This window comes from Callospermophilus lateralis, unplaced genomic scaffold (genome assembly GCF_048772815.1).
Source record: "Callospermophilus lateralis isolate mCalLat2 unplaced genomic scaffold, mCalLat2.hap1 Scaffold_45, whole genome shotgun sequence".
Classification (NCBI taxonomy): Eukaryota; Metazoa; Chordata; class Mammalia; order Rodentia; family Sciuridae; genus Callospermophilus; species Callospermophilus lateralis.
The window spans coordinates 5,224,336-5,245,778 of NW_027514398.1; the positions used below are offsets into that span (position 1 = coordinate 5,224,336).

General features: G+C 35.3%; 1 protein-coding gene across 1 annotated transcript in view; it reads left to right on the forward strand.

Annotated features, from left to right (window-relative positions):
- The window catches only part of LOC143640665 (geminin coiled-coil domain-containing protein 1-like), a 91,062-nt gene extending 69,950 nt beyond the window's left edge, over window positions 1–21,112 (forward strand). The window contains exons 2-5 of the mRNA XM_077108324.1: window positions 16,970–17,144; window positions 19,054–19,142; window positions 20,259–20,375; window positions 21,023–21,112. Coding sequence (XP_076964439.1) covers window positions 16,970–17,144; window positions 19,054–19,142; window positions 20,259–20,375; window positions 21,023–21,112 — 471 coding nt within the window. The remainder of the gene's footprint in view (window positions 1–16,969; window positions 17,145–19,053; window positions 19,143–20,258; window positions 20,376–21,022) is intronic.
- The last annotated feature ends 331 nt before the right edge of the window (window positions 21,113–21,443 follow it).

The following is a 21,443-nucleotide window of genomic DNA, read 5'->3' on the forward strand; positions in this document are numbered from 1 at the left end:
TTCCAACCTAGCAATTATGAGATTTCTTCTATGTGTTTTTTTTTAAACTGAATCATGGTAACTTTAGTTCATTCACTTCTTTCCATATTTTTCATAGGCAAATTTTTAAAAATAAACTTTTATTTCCACCACCCTGCCTGGAAGAATCCTTATACTAGTTTATTAGGTTCATGAGTCCATGTCACTACCATTGCAGGGTTCTTAGACATTGTGGAACTATATAGCATCTGACACTTTTTGCCTATTTCCAAATATACTTCCTTACAGCTCTTTAGTCTCTACTAACACTGTTATAATTTCTGTATAATACCAAATCTACTGCCACATGTTTTAAATTATAGCAATGGTAGTAGCTCACTTCTAGGTATCCATTTTGTATTATTTATTTCTGTGCAAAAAATTACCCTGTATTTTAATGGCATGAAACAATAATTGTTTAAAATTTGCTTAATAATTCCATAAGTTTACAGGGATCATCTGAAAATTCTGCTGTACATGATGCTATCTGGGTTTCAGTTACCTGGAGGCTCAATCAGGATAGGATATCCAATATATTTCACTCATCGTAGTGGATAGTTTGTTTTGGCTGCAAGGGAAAATTGGAAGTCAGTCTGGGAGATCAGCCTATCTTTGAGACCAGGGCACTTGGGTTCTCTTTCATCTATTTTTCTTAAGTTCATTAACCTAATGACCTAACCATTCAAGTTACTCAAGTAGATTTATTTTCATAACAATAAGAAACCAATTAAATGAGAAAATAGGTAAATAAATAAATAAATAAATTTGTGGGCCTATTTCTATAGGGTAAATTTTCTTTAGATGGCACAGTCCAATTAAAAGCTATCTTGATGGATATTTGGTAAATTTTCCATAACCAGCCAGTGATTCTTTTACTCTACTGTCAATATGAGTAACCGATCAAAAAAGAAAAAGTTAAAGGAGAAAACAAACACCACTCTATTGAGCTACTAAGTTCTCACAGTACCAGGGTGAACTCTTCCTGAATAGTGACAGTGACAAGATCTCAGCAATAGAAAACACAATCTCATTTGTTGACTTTGGATGACTGTGGAAGCTGTTTAGTTGAACAACTATGGGATTCCAGTGGATGTCAACCAAGGTAACAGCATAAACTCTTTTGCTTTATCTCCACTTAGTTTCATTCAAAAGTATTGATCTGAAAACTTACAATGAATGGTTCCTGGTATTTTACTGAACTTTAAAGTAGGTATGCTTTGCATTTTTCACAGATGAGGAAACCCAGGCTTAAAGGGCCTAAGAAACTGTACAAAAAAAAATCTGATCACTTTGGTCAAGTTTAACAAAGTTAAATCACAATTAAAAATATTGGAAGTTGAACAATTTCTCAACAAATGCTGTATTTCTTTTTTAAATGAAGACTACAGATCTCAATTGTTTCACTAGCTCTTTGTGGATCATTTTTAAATTTTATTATGTGAATAACTATTAACAGCAAATGTATTCAAAGTATCCAGATTGCATTCAACTATTTCTATAATGTTAACTTGCAAATTACTTTCATTTTTTTCTCAAGTTCTCAAAAACAAGGTAAAAGGATGCACATTTATTTTCTAGTTACACTAAATATTGGTACTTACTCACTAACCTAGTATAAAAAAGAGCTTGGATTAAATCCAGGTTTTTCTAACTACAAAACCCTTGTCTTCTACCACACCAATTTTTATATGGTGTACATTGCCACTTCTTGGTGCAAGTATTTTTCACTTGAGTTCAGATACTTTGCAAAGAAATCTTTTCTCTCCCTCTACTTTTCTTTGCTAATTAATTTAAGAGGAGTTAAATAGGGCTGACATTATGATAGTGCACCAGGTCTCCCTCAACTTGCATATATATTGTGTGTACTTAAGAACCTTTTTTTGTCCATTTACTCCTATTTGCCCACACAGTGTTCCAGGACTGGTAATATTTGCTATGTATTGAATGAACTAATTCATTTATCTAGCTCTTCCCACCCCACTAGCCTATAAATCCATCATCATACTAAGCTGCATTAAAAACAAAACAAAATATCAGAATAAAAAATTAAAAAAAACAATAAGCAGACACTACAGGAATGTTTTAACAGGGAAGAAACTCCATAAAAAATGTTTCCTGCAAATTTACATCTTTAAGAGAATTACCTCTGGAGGGGTGTGGGTGACTTTTTCCAGAGTAAGCAGTTGTGGGGCAGTTTGTGCTCACCTTTTGGCCTTGGGTTTTATTAAGAACTCAGCACCCCAGGTGGAGATCTTGGCTAATTGGCACCTGGCTAAGAAGTGCTTTATGATAATGGAAGGGAGGAGACATGCACAACCTTGACCCTGCAGCTTTGGACAATAAGAATCCTCAAAATGCTTTCCAGTCACTGCAATTCTTTAAAATCAATGTTGTTAAGACAAAATTTGCATAAAATAAAATGCAGCCATATTAAGGGTGCAGTTTGATAAACTTTTGGCAGATGTAGGCATATGTGGCATAAACCCATCACGGCAGGTATGTCATACATCTGTCATCCCCAAATTTTCTTCATGCTGTTTTGCAGTAAATTCACACTCACCCCAAATCCAAAACAATCACTAATCTGATTTTCAACATGATGAATTACTTTTGTATTTTCTAGAACTTCATAGGAATGTGATTGTCTGGTATTTCTATCTGGCAATTTTTCTCAGCATAATGTTTTAAGATTCATGTATATCGATCCATTTATTGACATTTTGGTTTTCTTTTACTGTTGAACAATATTCCATTTTGTGTATTCCACCATTTGATTAGCTGTTTATTTGTTTGGGGGTTCTTTGTTGTTTTCCATTTTTCTTTTGGCCAAAATGAATATAAATGATTTGTGTGTAATTCTTGAGGAAACATACGTTTAAATTTTTCTTGGGTAAAAATTTAGGAATGTAACTCCTGTATCACATGGTAAGTATATTTCCAATTTTATAGGCAAATGCCAAAGTCTTCTAAAGTGGTTGTGTAATTTTATATTTCCACTTGAAATGAGTGAGTGTATAGTTGCATGCACTGAAATTATTATATGTTTTTTCCCCTAAGATTTTAGTATGGTAAATTGCCTTGATTTATTTTAGAATGTTAAACCAATGTGGCATTTTTTAATAATCCTCACTTATTCTATTTATTTTTTCCAAGATAAAAGTTTGTAGTTTTCTTTTTCTTTTTCTATGTCATTGTTTTGTTTTGATAGCATAAAAAGGTAAAATGATTTGGGAAATTTTCACTCTTCATCCATTTACTTAATAAAAAATTATGAAGGACTTGTATTTATATCTATCATAGAAGGCAAACAGGATTCAACAGAGATAACATTTGGGCCTAGTACATATTTTTATTATGAATACAATGTCTTTAATTGGTATTGAACACTATACTTTTTTTCTAATCCTAAATTATTTTTGTGTCTTCATAGAATTTGTTCATTTCATTTGAGTTGTCAAATCTATTGCCATAAAGATAGTTATAATAATTTTTTGCTATCCTTTTAATGTCTGAGGATCATCATAATATTGCTCTGTCATTTTCAGCATTGGAAATATGAGTCTCTGTTTTCCTTAATGAATGTCCCTAGAAGTATATCAATTTTATATCTCTTTTTAAAAACCTTACCTCTTATGTCATTGATTTTTATCTATTATTATTCTATATTCTATTATAATTTTTATTTCTTTTTTCTACTGACTTTATAGTTAGTTCTCATATAACTGCTTAAAGTGGAAAATTAGATCATTGATTTTTCTCTTTCTTCTTTTTGCTAAACTGTTTTCCTTTTCATTTGGTTCCAATGATTTGTTTTTCTACTTTTTTTAAGTTTTAAGACATTTACTTTTGTTGATTTAAGTCTAATTAAATTTTTGTCAGGGCATATACATTGTGAGATGTTTCAAAAAAAATCTCTTTTCTCTCTCACTTTTCCTTTCTTGGTGAATATTTCATGTGCACTTAAAAAATGTGAATTCTTCTATTGTGACATACATAACTGTGGAGAAGCTTCAATGAATACTGAAGAACTTCTTCAAACTTAAAGTAAAAACAAGACACTTTTTTGATAGTTGCTAACTCATTCAAAGATGGCTGAAAGAAATTTTAATTTTAATTTTGCCACAAATTAAATATATCTTCTAAAAGGACTTATTTTTAGTATCTTGTTCTGGATAAAATCTTTGTTTTGTACAATTTTACAAGAGTGCTTACTGAACCAAGAAAGGATGACAGCTAAATATTGATCTCACTCATTATATCTCTATTTACCCATAGAACTCTAACCTAACTAAAGCAAAAATTATGGTCATTTTTCTTATTCCTGAAATTAGTGCAACAGTCAATGATAGAAAAGCAATTTCATTTCAAACAATGTCCTCACTTACTTTACAAACTCCTGGGTAGGGTGTACTCTCTGAAGGTCAGTAGCAAAGAAATAATACTCAAGCTACCTAATATTAATTTTTCATAGTTTTTCTTTAGGTTCATATTGCTTTGTACAGATAAGTATTTATATGTAAACTCCAGCTTCTGATTTTTGGGTGTTCTTAGAGATCATACTTCCAAAAATAGCAGAGCACAGCATTATTGAAATCATATTTAACAAGTTCATGATATTTGTTAACAATGCATTGCAGATACTCTGGTTCTCATCTCCCTGTGGGACTATAGATGATTGTACTTTCTCCTTTATCTTATGGTTTGTGGTCATGCGACTGATATGGTCTATGAGTTTTGAAAGGAAATGACACATGTCATGTCTTGGCTTGAGCAAGACACATGGGGCCTCTCTTCTCTGCCATCTACCAGCAATATCCTGCACAGAGGCTTCCCCATAGGATTTTTATCAGGGCAGAAATGACAGAAAACAGATCTGCACATGGTCCATAGGGGGTATGTAAAATGACCAAAATATAAACCTATAAAAAGCCACCACAATTGGAAAGTATTGATTACTCTAGCATAACTCTGCTTAATCCAATTAATGTATAGGTCCACTAGTGAAATACTCAGCTAGAAAGAAAACAATATAGAAACTATCCCTGAGTTATTTGTACCTCCTCAAAGAAAAGATAATGAGATTTTAACTGAAAAAATGCTTACTTGATGTTCATTTCAAAGGGTACCCATTCAATTTTTTATTAACAAGAATTACATCTTTTTTAAAAATTTGTTTTCATTTTGTCTAGTTAAAACATCCTGAATCTTCTCAAGTTCTCGAACAAAATAAGAATGTCAATATTTATCTTATATATGTGTGTAATTCATGAAAGAATATAAGAAACACAAAGTTTACACTAAGATAAAGTAGTATTGATATGTAAAGTAATGAAATTCTTGAGTTAAACTGTAGTCTCTCCTACATAGTTCTAGATATAGATCAGGCTGCCATGATAAGTATGAAAGTGATTTTTGGCATAAAGAATCAGAATTTGGGATCTTGGTTATAATTCTTAGAAACTCTTTCTTTCATTAATTGTTTACATTACATAAATAATCTGAGGTTATTCATATTTTTAGAAGGTTTTAACCTTTCAGTGTTTTACTTTGAATGTAAAGCTCAGGCATTTCTAACTTGGGGAAGCCTGGCAGATGTATACCCTTTATGGGTGATTATTGTGATACACACATCTTTTTCTTTGCTGAACATGGGCAAATGTCTTATTCCATGTGTTAATGACCTCTTTCCCTTGGCCACTTTCTGAGCTCTCAAAAGCCATAGGTACATGTGGAGTGGGTAAAATTCTTATAAGAAGCACAAACATTATTGAAAAATGTGTTCCTGTCATCTGGAGAAGCACAGCAGACTGAGTGTCCCCTAAAACAAAGGTTTAAGATGTAGTTGGGATTTGTTTACTCAGGGATAACTTAGGTAAAACCTCAAGTCTTGAGGACTAACCTGAGACTTATTCTACTTATGAGACAAGATACATTCCAAGATCAAAAGAACCAAGTGAAAAATCAAATTTGGGACCCCAAATGGTTTAAATTTAAGAGGTAAAGTTTAAGAGGTAGTTTTCCAGTAGCTATGTTTTTATTAGATTGATTACACTTTTTGAGAGTTTGAATATTTCTAGAATGTTTTGATTATTGAAACTTTTTTTGGTTATTTGATCATTCAAGTTAAAGAATGCTTAATTCACTATTGCCTCTTCCATTTTTCCCAATGTCCAAATGCATTGGATTTTGTCAAAGAAGATAATCCTAAAATTTTCTTCTGATTCACCAAAAGAAAATCCAGGCATAATTTGCCCTTTTCTATTCTTTCCTTGAAGTCATTAAAATCCAGGCAATCTTGGTTCACAGATTGTCCCCACTGTTTGTCAGTAACTATCAATTCATCTTCCTTGTCTGTGCATTAATTTCTTAGTTCTTTTTTTTAAGAGAGAGAGAGAGAGAGAGAGAGAGAGAAAGTACTTGTCTAAAGTCACCATGAACCCAGAATGGAAAGCTTGCAGTCTGTGATCTTCCCATCTCACCACAGTTTTTTTTCTCTTTTTTTTCTTTTAGGAGGAGAATCATGTCCATCAGAACTTTATATTTATGCAAATTAATTATAGAGTTCTGTGTTTCATTATGGCATATAACATAATTAATCTATATTTTCCAAAACACCTCCCTTTCTCTTCTCTCCACTTTCCTCCTTCCCCTGATTCCTATACTCTACTGGCTTATCCTCTACTGGCCTCCCTTCTACTTTCATGACATCATTTTTTTTCTTTTTTTTTTCATCTAGGCTTCCATATATGACTGAAAATATATGACATATGTCTTTCTGAGTCTGGCTTATTTTGCTTAACATGATGTGCTCCATTTTCACTCATTTTCCAACAAATAACATAATTTTGTTCTTTGTTTTGGCTGAATAAAACTTCATTGTGTATATATACCACATTTTCTTTATCCATTATTTGATTGATGGTTTCATAACTTGGACATTATGAATTATGCTGTGATAAACATGGGTATACATGTATGTATAAAGTATGTTGACTCTAATTCTTTTGGACAGAGACAGAGGCATGCTATAGCTAGATTATATTGGTTTCTGAGGAACCTCCCTACTGATTTCCCTACTGCTTGAACAAATTTACATTCCAAACAACAATGTGTAAGAGATGCTTCACCCCACTACAACCCCCACATTCTTGCCAGCCATTATGGTTATTCATACACTCCATGATAGCAATTTAGCATCTTAATGTAGTTTTTATTTGCATCTTTTCTGATGGCTGAAGATTTTGAACATTTGTTTTTCATAGAGTTGTTGGTCAATTGTGCTTGTTTTGAAAAGTGTCTGTTTTATTCTTTTGCCCATTTATTTGCCTAATTATTGAATGGGTTATTTCATCACAATGTTCCTTAATTCTTAAATCATTGCTTTTACTGCCTTTTGGAGTGAGCATAGGTGTTTGAACTTACTTGTATATAAATACATACACATTTATGTGTGTATGAATATTCTGTATCTCTCTCTCTCTCTCTCTCTCTCTCTCTATATATATATATATATATATATATATATATATATATATATATATACCTGTAGCAACATTCTGAGACATCTGTTAACAATAGATATATCTAATAATTATAAGTTATATAAATATGAATTAGCTATTGAATTGTTTGACTTTCTAATCAAGGCAAATGACAGTGGCTCACAACACAGGAGTAGTACCAAATAAATGCAGTAATTTGTTTCCTTTACAAAAATAGCTGCTGAAAGGCAGATGGAGGTGCCAGTTGTGTGGGGTGCAGGTGATTATGGCCCAGTCCACACACCACCAGGTTGTTTTTTTTTTTTCTCCACCAGAAAACTGTCCATTCATTTTCCAAAGAGCCAAAAGCAAAAGGAGAGGAATTTGTGAAGTTGCTAGCCCATATGGCTGGTAGTGAGTTAATCTGTGTCTGAACAGCAGGTATCAAGAGCCAGTCTGTCTGTTGGGGCTGCCAGGAGCAGATCAGAGAACAGCAGGGAAGGGATCAACTCAGGCTGCAAATACAGTCAGGAATGTGGCAGGAAATTATTTCTGAAAACACACTTTGCTGCATAAGGGCAGCCATCAGATGCTACATGATAATCTAATCTGCACTTCATTTTGGTAATTATTTAGAGTTGTACATGTAGGTATGAATTTTAGATAGTTGAAGATATGTAGTTATTGTTCACTTTATATAACACCTTGCCTTAAAATAATTATTTCAAGTGTCCTTGCTTCAAAATAAAACATGCATGCAAAAAGATTTTGGAATTTTGAAAAAGAGGAATTGATCTAAATCAGCTATATGAGAAAGAGATAGGGACCTATTCAAAAGGCAGAACCGCAAAGATAATGTCTTTGTTAAATAACCAAGAGAAAATAGGGGCTGGATAGAATTTCTCTTGATGATCTGGCAAATAGAGAAAATGAGAAATAAATTAGTTGAAAACAACTAAAAGAAGCCTGAATTATAGGAACAACTGGGTACAAAAAATTTAAAAACGGAACCATGCAAATTATTATTGGACAATGGTTATTAGTATCTTCTTTCCTTCCTTCTTTTCTTTTGCTTTCTTCCTTCATCTATCAATAGATGCATCTCTCATCTATCAATGTACCTATATTAATGTTATATCTAACATTAAGATTTGGCATATTTTTGTATTCACAGAATTAAACCTGAACCATTTGCAAAAATAAACTAGACCAAAGAATCTGTTTACATGTAGTCTTCTTGTTTCTTAACCATGAAAATAAAGCATTAGTTTTCCTAAACTTAGTTAATATAACTTACATCTGTCATTAAAATATTGAATAGAAGGGCTGAAGAGATAAATGATCAAAGGGGACTGAAAGCTGAATTAAAATGATATTTACAACTAGTATCAAATGTGATAACTAGGATCACATAGTTCTAGAAAATCCAAACTACTATTTATTTTTTTTCATTTAAAATTTATTTTATTTTTTTTACATAAGCTCTATTATTTTTATTATTATTATTTGCATTACAATTCTTAATACTCCTCTATACCACAATTTATCATATCTTCGTATACAAGACATGCTGACACCAAATTCACATCTTCATACATGAACTGTGTACAATGATGAGGTTCTCCTTCCACCATCCATGCTATTCCCCCCCCTTCCCTCCCACCCCTCCTCCCTATCTAGAGGTAATTTTCCTCCCATGCTCTCCCTTGTTATCCCATCCTGAGTCACCCCCCTTATATCAGAGAAGACATTCAGCATTTGTTTTGGGGGGATTGGCTAACTTCACTTAGCATACTCTGCTCTAATGCTATCCATTACCTTGCAAATGCCATGATCTTATTCTTTTTTAGTGCTGAGTAATATTCCATTATTTATAAATGCCACATTTTTTTTATCCTTTCATTCACTGAAGGACATCTAGGTTGGCTCCACAGTTTAGCTATTCTGAATTGTGCTGCTATAAACATTGATTTGGCTGTGTCCCTGTAGTATGCTGTTTTTAGGTCCTTTGGGTATATACGTAAACATACAACTTTTTCAAACCTTCTTTACTCATAAAGAGCTTTAAGAACAAACTCTCTAGAGGGGAAAAGAATTAGAAAGGGCCAAGTCTATGCTCAGGATCAGAATTCAAGTGAACTTCATGTTTTTCTTTCTGAGACCTATGACCATTAGTTTCAATAGACTGAATTTCACCTTCTGTCATATCATAGCTGAAATTCTAAAACTAAATGGTTTACTGTTTGGGGGTCTATCACCTGACCCTGGTGATAGAATGTGGTTATTTCCATAGTGAGGCATATTCTGCTTTTCTTCCTAGAAACAAGAAAAGTGAAATACTGTTAATTCTTGCACAAAGTCATTGCTACAGAGTGGTTCCTACCATTCTTCAATAGCCAGTATATGTTATTCACCTCACAATTGTCCTCTAACGCTTACATCACTTACATAATTTCAGGTGCTCTTGGGCATGAATCTCAGAGACCAACTCAAATTTTCTTCTCTTTGCTCCAAATTATAAAAGCATCTCCAAATATGTTAGTGTGATCAAGGGAGGTATCATGAACAAAATTTCAGCTGAACTGGGCCTCAGAGTTTTAAATAATAAGAATCAGAAGATAAATTGTTATTCCATGAAGATTGACATGCTAGACATAAAGTCATCAAGAAGGATTCCAGACTGTATCAAGGGGGAGAATGCAGAAGAGCAGGATGCCTAAATTTACTTATATAATTCCTGAAATTGAAAACACATGTCTCATGAAATATGAAGTTCAAATTATGATAAATGCTAAGAATTTTATTAGATGTCATCAAACCCTAGAAATGATGATTTGGAAGAAACTTGATATTTTTGATGATCAAGGAAAATGACAACAATGACAAGAAAAAAAAAAACTTGTACAGAGGTATCTATAACCAAAAGGCTTTAGGGTAAAATTTATGTATATATTAGTAGTATTTAGCAATAATTTGGATTACCTAAGTTTCAGAGAAAATACTAATGTATTTCTATGTAGAAGGAGTTTGTATTTTTAAATGAAAGGAATTTGTATTTATTTGCAAATGCACTATATTCTATGTAGCTGTAGAGAAACTAAAAACATAATATTAACATAAGACACAGACACATACATATTCATAATGAATTACACAGTACCCAGCAATGTCACATTTGCCACTTTCACCTATTCTTATAGTATTCATTTTCCTTAAATCATGACAACCTAATAAATCCCATTTTACTACAAAGAACAGAAGCTTTCTCAAAAATAATAAAAATTAATATTATTCATCTATGTATCTGAAAGACATCAATGTTCATTGTTTTAAAAACTACATTTTAAATTTATTATCAAAGTAATATGTTTAAAAGTAACTCTACTCTTCCAAGTCCACTACTAATTCTTAAAAGCAATGATGAAGCCAGATTTAAAGTTAGGTAGTCAGTGTAGTTAGGTAAATCGGGTCTAATATCGAGTGAAATCTAAAATGGAGGCCATGCTGGGAATGACTCAGGGAAAACGCAGGACAACTCATGGAATGTTAATGAAGTCCTGAAAAGGCCCTAGGCCAAAGTCCACCTCAAAGAAATGTTAATGGAGCCCAGGAAACAGCCCCAACAGACTTGGAGATAGCCCATCCCAAAAGGTGATAATTAAGCCCACCTGTAGGCCTCCAACCTACATTCCATCACTGAAAGAACTATGAAAAGGGGAAAGAACAGCCCTTCCACGGATTCCACCTCTTGGGTCCCCTTCTTCCTCCGGGAGAAGTCTTTTCTGCTGTCCTTTAATAAATTTCTAATTTCTACTCTGACCTTGCCTCGGCGTGTGCTTTCTGGTGTTATTCTTCAACATTGGGGAAGCAAGAACTCGTCACCGGTCAACAGCGGTTTCATATTGGAGGTCCCATACCTAGATTCTACACCGTGGTAAGTGCATGCACCCCATGTCTGTTTGAGGTGCATCTTTCTCTCTTTCTCTCTGGAGGGTAACGTGGGCACCCGACGGCTACTTAAACGCAACTAGTGCAGCCGCCACTCTTCAAGACTCGGGTGAGAGGTTTCCCGGCCTAGGCAGCTCTTAATCACCTGTTCAATACAGAGCAGGCATGTTGGGTTCTGCCAAAGCCGCTTCCAACTTTTCTGTCTGGGCCCGGAGAGCAATTGGCGTGAGTACACGGTGTCCCGAATCCCGATCTGCCTCGGATGCGTGGAGGTGGGGGAAGGAGTTTGGAACAACTGCGGAATTCCGGTCTGGGCTACTCTCAGACGATTCTTAAGGTTCCTTTCTCTTGAACCTCCTCCCGACAGCCCCCAGGGGTATCTAGGGTGATCGGTAGATGAATGGCACTGAGGGAAAGCCCCAATCACATTTGCCTCCGTATGGGCTATGCAACACTCCAAACCCCGCATCCAATCGCTCCTGGATGCTCCCCTTCCTTTGCAGGTCAGAAATGTTAGCAATTCGGGTTGAGACTGAGAAAGGCATGAGATAATTAGTAAAATCTGCCCAGGTTCCCTAAGGTGCATAGGTAACTTTCAATAGTCTGTTTTACCGCCCAATGTTTAAAATGAGCTGTGTTCTCTTTAAGCTGCTAGAGAGGCATTTTTAGAATCAACTCCTCAGGTAATCTGCTAGTCTACAGAGCAAAGGCAACAAAAGAGAACATGTTTCTCTTTTCCAATGGGTTTTTAGTGGCCAGGAGGATACAGTAATGCCCTTAAGTCTGAATCCTCCCAGGGTCTCTGGCACAGGGCAAACTGAGACCCTAGCACTTTGCTAAAGGGGACCAGAAACCCCTTGGCAAAGCAAGGTGAGAGACGGTTTTTCTGGACCGTTTAGGAAGCTCAAACCTAGGGAGACGTCCCTAATGAGAACAGTTTTCTCTGGCGCAGCGTGGGCGCCTGAGTCCTGTTTTCTTCTCACTCAGACGGGAGCTTCTCTCTCTCCAATACGCCAGGTGCACCACTAGCCTGCATATTGAAAAATTGGGACAGTTTGATAAAATTTACAAAAAGGAAATGGTGTGAGGTGCTGTATGTTCAGATTTTCGTTGCTCTAAGAGAAAATCCTAAATTATGCCAACAGTGTAAAGTAGACTTAGCTATGATATCTGCTATGAAGAGAAAAATTTGAGCCGATCAAAGTACATACCCTCTTCCCCCTTCAAGACCTAAGGCAGATAAAAACTGACGCTACTGGAAAAGTTAGGAGTTATGCCAGATTGCCTGGGATTGGGTCTATCCAAAGGAGCTAATCCTATAAGTAAGGGGAGACTGAGGATTTCCCAGCAGCTGCCAGAGCCACCTTCGCTCTGGGGAAATTCCTCATTCCTTCCCTGCGCTGTAAGGATTACTCCACCTGAATGCAGTAAAGTCAGTCACACTGAGGCCCTTAATTTTACACCTATAGTTGCCCCTATGTGAAAACATCTGGTCCACTCATGGGGAAATCTATGGTGCCACTGATAGGAGTCATAATTAAATGGAAGTTCAAAACCTGGAGAGATATTTTCTTATCTAGTTGTCTGATTGTTTCTTGGGGATAATCTAGGCTAAATGTGTGTCTAAAAGATGATGTTTCATTGTAACATCTGGTATCTAAATGAGTTTGAAGCATTGCACAATCTTGCAGTTAAAAGTTAGGGTTAGGTAATTATTTAGTTTGTGATTTCAGATAATTCATGCCAGAGAACTTAGATACTTAGGATAGAAAATTAAAAGAACTCTACTTCCAAGTTGGCAAGTAACTCCCAATCATTCAGTTTTATTTTTTCATCAATTTTGAACTGGGTAGCCTGAAAAGATTTCACTAGGTGTACCAGTGCATTAATTTGGGCAAGGATAGTAAATTATGATTTGGTATCTGTTTCTTATGAATTAAATGCATTTTTATATGTTCTCCTTACCCATCATCTCAGTGCCTTACAGCCATTACATCTTTTTTTTTCTTGTTAAAGTTAGAGCATAGATGGACCAGTCCTTCATGTCACATACTGAAATGATTCAGTGTTGACTGATCCAGTTCATCCACATTCCAGGCAGGGATCCCCAAACCTACTACTATTAATCTGAAAGTGTTTTTCAAATAAATGTCATTAAAGCAGGAGAAAAGGACTGCACCAAGAGAAGCAGCTTCCCCCTCCTTTCCTTTCTTAATTTTCGATATACAGTACTTAATTAAAATTTATTCTGTCCTAGTCATTTTGCTGAGTACTAAGGGTCATGAGTAGAGTATAAAGAAGAATGAAGAAAGTTCAGAGCCGGAGTAGAGAAAGGGCTGTGCAAGCCAGAATCAGACGTTATTTTCAGTTCCTACACCTGTCTTTAAATACAGTAACATTGGGTATAGGGCTTCAACATATGACTTATGGGGAACACAACCAAGTCCATAACAATGCCCATTGATCAACAGCAATAACATGCAATAGAGAGAAGTTAAAGTCAAATTCCATAGGCATACTAGTTAGTCAGAGGTTCAAATCCAAAGCCTGCCACTTCTCAATTGTGTTAACATTGGTGAGTTTTCTTAATCTTAGTGCTTCCTTCCTTTGTGAATGTAACAAGGACAATAAGTATCCTTTCTCCTATGGCAATCATCAAGTATTTAAATCTAATTAGAAGGTAAATTGAAATGAGAAGCTACTATTAGTTGTAGATAAATAGTTTCAAAGATGTTGTTACTCTTCTTTCTATGGTAGTCATAGTATTTTAGGAATTGTGAGAATCAAATGTAAGAGAAAAGACAGGAAATTAAATTTTTACACTACTTTTTCTTAATGAATTTATTTTATATAAATATAGTTGTGAGGCTAGGCCTACACAGAGAAAGATGCTTTAGATTTCAGAAATGTGTAGCTTAATTCATTCTTTTAAAACAAATCTTTACTGAGCATTTATTATGTGTCAGAAATTGTGCCAGGCATTTTGGAGACAGCAGTGAGCAGAAATCACTATTCTTGGGGAATTTATATTCTAGAATTGAAATGTGACCTCCACTTCCGGAATTGGGCAAAATAAGGTCGATCAAATAAGAAAAATAAATTAATTAAAATAAATTTACAACATAATACAAGTTGGCATTAAATTGTGATCATTTGGTGAAACGATAGATAGGATAACACTAGCTCTGGGGCTATAGGACTGGCTTCCACAGGTGCCGCCCCATCCCTGAAATACATGTTTGAGACCTTGCCATCCCTCACCATAGCCCAAGCAGACTTTCTGCCCCGCCCTGCCCCACTGCGCGTGTGGTGCAGGAGGAAGCGCTGGCCTTAGGGTCCCTCAGGGCTGCACTGCCACCTCCAGCCTCTGACGTCCTGCGCCAGGTGCACTGCCAGCGTGCATAGGCACGCGGGTTTTGAAGCCACGCAGCATACCTGGTAGCCAAGAGCAGGCCGGGAGCCCAACCTGCAGGTCCCAGATCCTGCTGTTGTGGTCGCTGGAGTGTGAGTGACTCTGTCTTCAGCTGGTGTCTGCAAGCTCACGTCACCTGTTTGATAGCCTCCCACCAAATCAGAGGGCAGCGCTCGCCAGGAGCCCCAAGCGTCACCGGCTTCCACAGATTAGAACTCGCCTCTCATAGTTCCTCCCTTCATTCCATTTAAAGCTCCCACTGGCTTTAAGAAAAAGTTAAGTGTGAGCTCAGTTTCTTCAGCGCTTTCTTCCACTGCAAGATGGTAAGTGAGGAACTGGCGTTTGCTAGTCCTCTGGAAAAACCTGGGGCTCTGAAAGCTAATAAACTTTGCACTGAGAATTTATTCCATTTTTGGAGCAAACTTTCTTTGCTATCTACCAATTAAAATAGATCCTCCCCTGTCTCCTTTTTATTATCATCTGTCTTCTCTCTCTTCCTCCATTCCTTCCCTACTGTCTTTCTCCCTGTTATTTTTATTCTTCATATTTCCCCAAAATTTCACCTATTCACCTGCACTTACTATTCATTCTTCCTCTTCTTCCAGATTATGCATATATTTGCAAACAATTGGAGTTGAACTACTGTAAGAGTATTTGGGGTTTGTTTTCTTCTCAGGTGTCCATTGCCTAATAGTTTAACTCGGATTCCAATAATAACCTCAAGGAAGGAGTCTGCAAACATGCTTTTAAAATGAAAACAAGAAAAATAGCTCTTGATAAACTTTTGGCTCAATTTTTTTGGTCTGCACTCCCCAAGCTGCACTTGCTTCTGAACTGTGTTTTTTTTTTTTTTCTTTTCCAAGACATAACTCACTGGGAACATTAACAAAGTGTGACTTAATTGACTCATTTTCCCCTCTTCTGTTTATGTTATTACCAAGAAAGTACTCAAGCCAACAAAAGATTTATAGTAGTCAAACAGAGTTTATCTAAACATAGGCTCTGCTGGAATAAATGGCTTTTACCTGATTAAACATTGACAAATAATTAGGAATGGACTGTTGTACAAATTAACCTAGGAAGGCTGCATACTTGTTCTTGTTTGGAGATTTGGAAAGAGTGTATGTTTGAGGCTTGAGAAGTAGCAGGCAGGAAGGTACTCCCTCTATCAGAACACAGTGAGAACACACCTCAGGCAGTTAGTGGTGGCAGGATAACTTTGCAAGGACATTGAGCCCTAGTGATGGAGATATCTAGAGCTTGCAGTCTTTGCTTATTTCTTTCAGCTTTTAGATGTTTACTTGGAGTGATGTTACACTCCTCTGACTGGAGCTGGGGCAAAGTTTATTTAATTACCTACAAGGAACAAAGTTTATTTAATTATCTATAGAACAGAGATAGAGAGAATATATATATATATATATATATATATATATATATATATATATATGCACTTATGTCTATATATGCATATGTCTATATGTATGTATATTATACAAATATGTATATGTATGTACATAACTATATGTATGTGTATGTATATATATGCATTTGCACATATATACATTATATATATATTTGCATATACATTATTCACAGCATGTGTTTGTGTGTATCTCTATTCAGATTCCCATAAGATCCAACAGAATGTTAGTTTGGAGAAGAAGAGGAAGGGAAGCATAAGACAATTATTGATTCAGAAGTTAGTCTATAAGATGCCATATTCTGCTTTTTCATCCTTTTTAATGGGTTCTTTGTCTTCCAAGGTGATTAGAAATATAAATATAATTAAGATAGTTCTGGCTGGCTTATTATGTGAGCTAGGCATTACAAATGAAAATATAAATATGACTCATCCAATAGTAGTCTATTCTTTGTTCAAGGACCTGTGGAAATGTTAGGAAAGTCATAGGAGCTGATTCCTTTTTAGTTATTATAATTAAACCACTCAAAGTTTAATCTGGATCTAAATTTAACACCTTCACTGTTTCTTCATTAACTGCATGTAATTTCTGTGTGTTTCTCCCTCCCTTCTCTCCCTCCACATCTCCATCACCCAATCTCCTGGGACACCCCCCTCCACCCCAACTCCTTATACTGAATTTCACAGAACACCATTCTGCCTTGCCAAGACCAGTATTTTACAGGAGACCAGAGTTATAATTGCCCATATTCCACTACACCATCAGAAACTAGTGTTGACGTTTCCACGGAGACTTGGGTCTCTTTCTGGGCTGCTGGTCTCCTGGACAACAGTGAGCCCCAACAAGCACCACAGGCACAGGGTAAGTTCTGCTCTTCTGCTTTAGTGGTAGACCTGGAGCCCTTTTCAAGCAATGTGGCTGCAAAGTATCATGGTCTGGGACTCTGGAAAAAGGGATGTTATAAAAAATTTAAGTTAGTCCAAAGAGTCTTGAATTTTACAACCTTAACTTCTGCTATTTTTGTACTTGCCAAATAGTGAAAATGGGATTCTTCCTCTTTCTTGCTGGACAACACGTGTTTCTCCCTCTAATGTATAGTACTTGGAGATTCCCAACTCACTGAAAGAACCTTTCTGGGTCATATTTTATAAACAACATCCTAGTAGAATGTTTTTGGAGTCAAGATACTAGTTACAACATTTCTTTTGAAATTCAGAAAGTTTCCCAAGTATCATAAAGAAACAAGAATGAATAACTTCATTTTTTATTACATAGAGGAGATTCTATAGAGAATGCCTTGTAAATAGAAACAATTATTCTCTTACACACACACACACACACACACACACACACAAACACACACACACACAAACACTCACATAGGATTTCAAAGTGGGAGGGAAGTATAACATTGATGGAAAATTATGAATGGTATTAATCTTGACTTGAAGGTTAGTGAACATTTATATAAAATTAAATGAATTTCTGTATAAATAGTCAAGTTTCTCTAAAAAGTTTCAGATATCTTAGAATTAAATACCTATACTATAGTTTTTTTAAAGAAAGAGTGAGAAAGAGAGGGAGAAAGAGAGATAATTTTTTTTAACATTTATTATTTTTTTTAGTACTTGGCGGACACAACATCTTTGTTTGTATGTGGTGCTGAGGATCGAACCCAGGCCGCACGTATGCCAGGCGAGCACGCCACCATTTGAGCCACATCCCCAGCCCCCTATACTATAGTTTGCCATATGCTCCTTTGGTGGACACAGGGGTTAAGAAAAGGCACACAAAAATGAAAACCTAAAAATGTTGAAGCACACTTACATATCATGGATAAAGTTGTTCAGTTTTACTTTTTCACTATAAGCAACAGCAAAGACAAAATGCCCAAAATCTGAACCCAAACTGTTTACAAAATTGGATTCCTGTTTTCTTACTCACTACCCTATTTTAATAAAAAATACTTCAGTAACAGCAGTTTAAGAAGAACAGGGAAAGAGTCATATGGTATTAATGAGACAAAATAAAGTAAAAAAAAAAAACAATTAAGCATGCCCAAATGCTTTTGATTAACAGGCATAGCTTCCTGTCAAATATGAAAAAAAATTCTTTGTAAAAGCATAAAAAAAATACAGATGAAAACAGTTGAAACGGAGAAGGTAGAATTTTGCAATTTTTTATCATGGTTTTCAGAGAAACAAGGTGCAAATTATTTAAAAGTAGACGTTGCTAGTAAATCAAATTCTGAATTCTATACATTAGATTTAACAGGTAGACAGACAGAAAAGGAAATAATAGCATCAAAAAATGTTATTAGATTATCAAGCCAAACACTATATTATTAATGTTGAAGCTTAGAAAAATAAAATAAAAATTATAAAAAGATAGTGGGATTGCAATATTATGCCTAGTGGAAGGGAAAGGTTAATAATCATTTGAATGAATTAATGATGCATCTGAGAGAGTCTTTATTAATCTAACCAACAAGAATATACATATAAAGGGAAGAATGTGACCACTTAGTTCCAAAAAGAAAAAAAAAATCCTACCTCTTTAACCACTTTGGCATAGGTTGTATAAATATTTGTCTGTCACAGCTTGCATCCTTCTTCTGAAAGCTTTAAATATTTTGTTCTAGTGTGAGGAAGCAACAGCTATTTTTAGAAAAGTAATTGAACCTATTGCACTTTGGGAATGGTTTGGTGAGCTCATTGCACATAAGTCAAAAGTGTGTTTTCTATGCTACCCATTTTGTATTTTCTCATAGATTCATCTTCTAATTTGAATTTTCCTATTCTGGACTCATGTTCCTGGGAAGAAGCTCAGCTTTCCTCACAGCTCTACAGAAATAAACAGGTATGTGTGGATAGTCAGAACATTGAGACTGGCCATGCATCCTGCAGTCCATTCTCCACTTGCATCCTCCCTTAAGTTCATGCTGCTACTTTTTCCTCTTAAAATTCACATTAACTCACTTTAGAACTAAAATGAGCATATGAGAGAGAGGAGAGAGAGAGAGAGAGAGAGAGAGAGAGAGAGAGAGAGAGATTGAGTGAGTGAGAGAGAGAGGAGTTAGATGAACAATCTTTCTCTCCCTCCCTCCTTCTTTATTTTCCTCTCTCTCTCTCTCTCTCTCTCTCTCTCTCTCTCTCTCTCTCTCTTTCTGTCTCAACCCCCCCCATACACACACACTCATATACACAAATAACACTTGAGGAAGACATGAAGTCAGGCTCTGACTATATCACATTTTAGCTGTGTGAACTATCACGTCCACCTTTTCCTCATCCATGAAATTGGAATATTTATGTGGCATATCTCAGAGGGCTAATGGAAAGACCAAATGGAATCATGTCAGTATTTTAAAATGATAAACATGAATAATTGCCTGGAGAATTAATGATAATGACAAAGGTTTTTTATCCAGACATTGTTTCTTTTTCCATATTTTGTTCTTATTTGTTCCCCAAAAGTAATATGATCTACTGAACAAACAGGCAGATCAATCTGAATGTGGCACAAATCAACCATCTTTTCTTTCTTTCTTTCTTTCTTTCTTTCTTTCTTTCTTTCTTTCTTTCTTTCTTTCTTTCTTTCTTTCTTTTTTTTCTTTAATGTGCAAGGAAGGAGTCCAGGTAAACCTTTCTAAACACTTTTTTTCCTATATTTAAACAGTTGAATGCTGCTCATTTTCCTTTACACCTACCTGACTCCCTTGTGGTTAAAATTTTAAAAGTCATATAATACCCTCAAATACTTTGTAATGAATGAAAAATTCAGAGCACAAAACTGAACAATCAGGTGGTAGGGGTTGTTGATTTCAGTCTCGGAGGACAAGGACTCTCTGAAATTGTGTTCATAAAACAAACAGAATAATAATCAAGTTTAAGAAGGCTGAGGCACAGTGGCATTATTATAATGTTACAAAGTCAATACAGTGGAGCAACCTTCACCATTGTCTGCTTTTTGCAGCTCCAAGAAACTCTGGTTCAGAAGGAAGAAGAACTTGCTAGGCTACATGAAGAGAATAATCATCTCAGACAATACCTGAATTCTACTTCGGTTAAATGTTTTGAAGAAAAGGCCAAGGTGTGTAATAATTTTTTTTATAAGGTCAGGGCAGTGATTTAAGAAAGAAAACCATTAATGTAAAATTTCTTATTTAAAAGCAAGAAGTGTACTCAACAACAGGTCATGGGATATGTGAGTAGAATGGATAACATTTCTTAAGGAAGTACATGACTTTCACTAGAACTTTTATGTATCATTTATTAGAAGTATCTAGATTGCAGATTCTATCCAGACATTATTACAAAGGAGTTTCTTATATATCAAAAGCTAGGGATTGCTGAGGAAACATGTTGATCAAACGGAGAGTTAGGTGGAAATCAGAGATTTAAAAACTCAGTTGTTTTAATTATCTTCTTAATGTAGAAATTAAAGATTTAAAAACTCAGTTGTTTTAATTATCTTCTGACTTTAGGAAAATCATTCTCAATTATAAATTTGGTTACCTGTAGCTACAAAAACTAAAAATCTGTGAAAAATCTCTCTCAATCTAAGATGCTGTGATGATAACTGGAGCCTAGTATCTTGAGCAGCAATTCAGTATATACAGTTACATTATTTTTTATTCACATTTTTCTAACACTTTTAAATGAGATATTTCTAACTCAAAGATAGCTTGCCTATAGTCTCTTTGTGTTCTTTTTTCTTTAGTTTTGTGTTTTTCCTAGTATGCGTTTGCTTCTATGACCAATTTTTACTGGGATGGCATTACTGCCTTCCCAGTCAATCCTTTTAGGTTTAACACCAGGGGAAAGTAAAATCATGATATATAAAATTCTGAACCCACTGGTACAGACATGCCATGGATATTCTATCTTCTCTTTTTGGAAATAAGGAGTTAAATGGTAACTTTCAGGTATACAGCAGATTTTCCCTCTCATCTCTATCCAAGGTTTATAATCTGAAACAAAAAGGCAGAGAAAGTATTTCAAGGTAATTTCTCACTTCAAAAGAGTCTTTAACACAAAAAGGATAGTCCCCCTGGGATAAGGTCCAGCTCTCTCAGGAATTTTCTGAAGTTAATGTTCCCCCAGAGCCCTCCAGTTGCAGTGAATCTGAGAATAAGAGAAGCTCTTTAATGAATGTGCT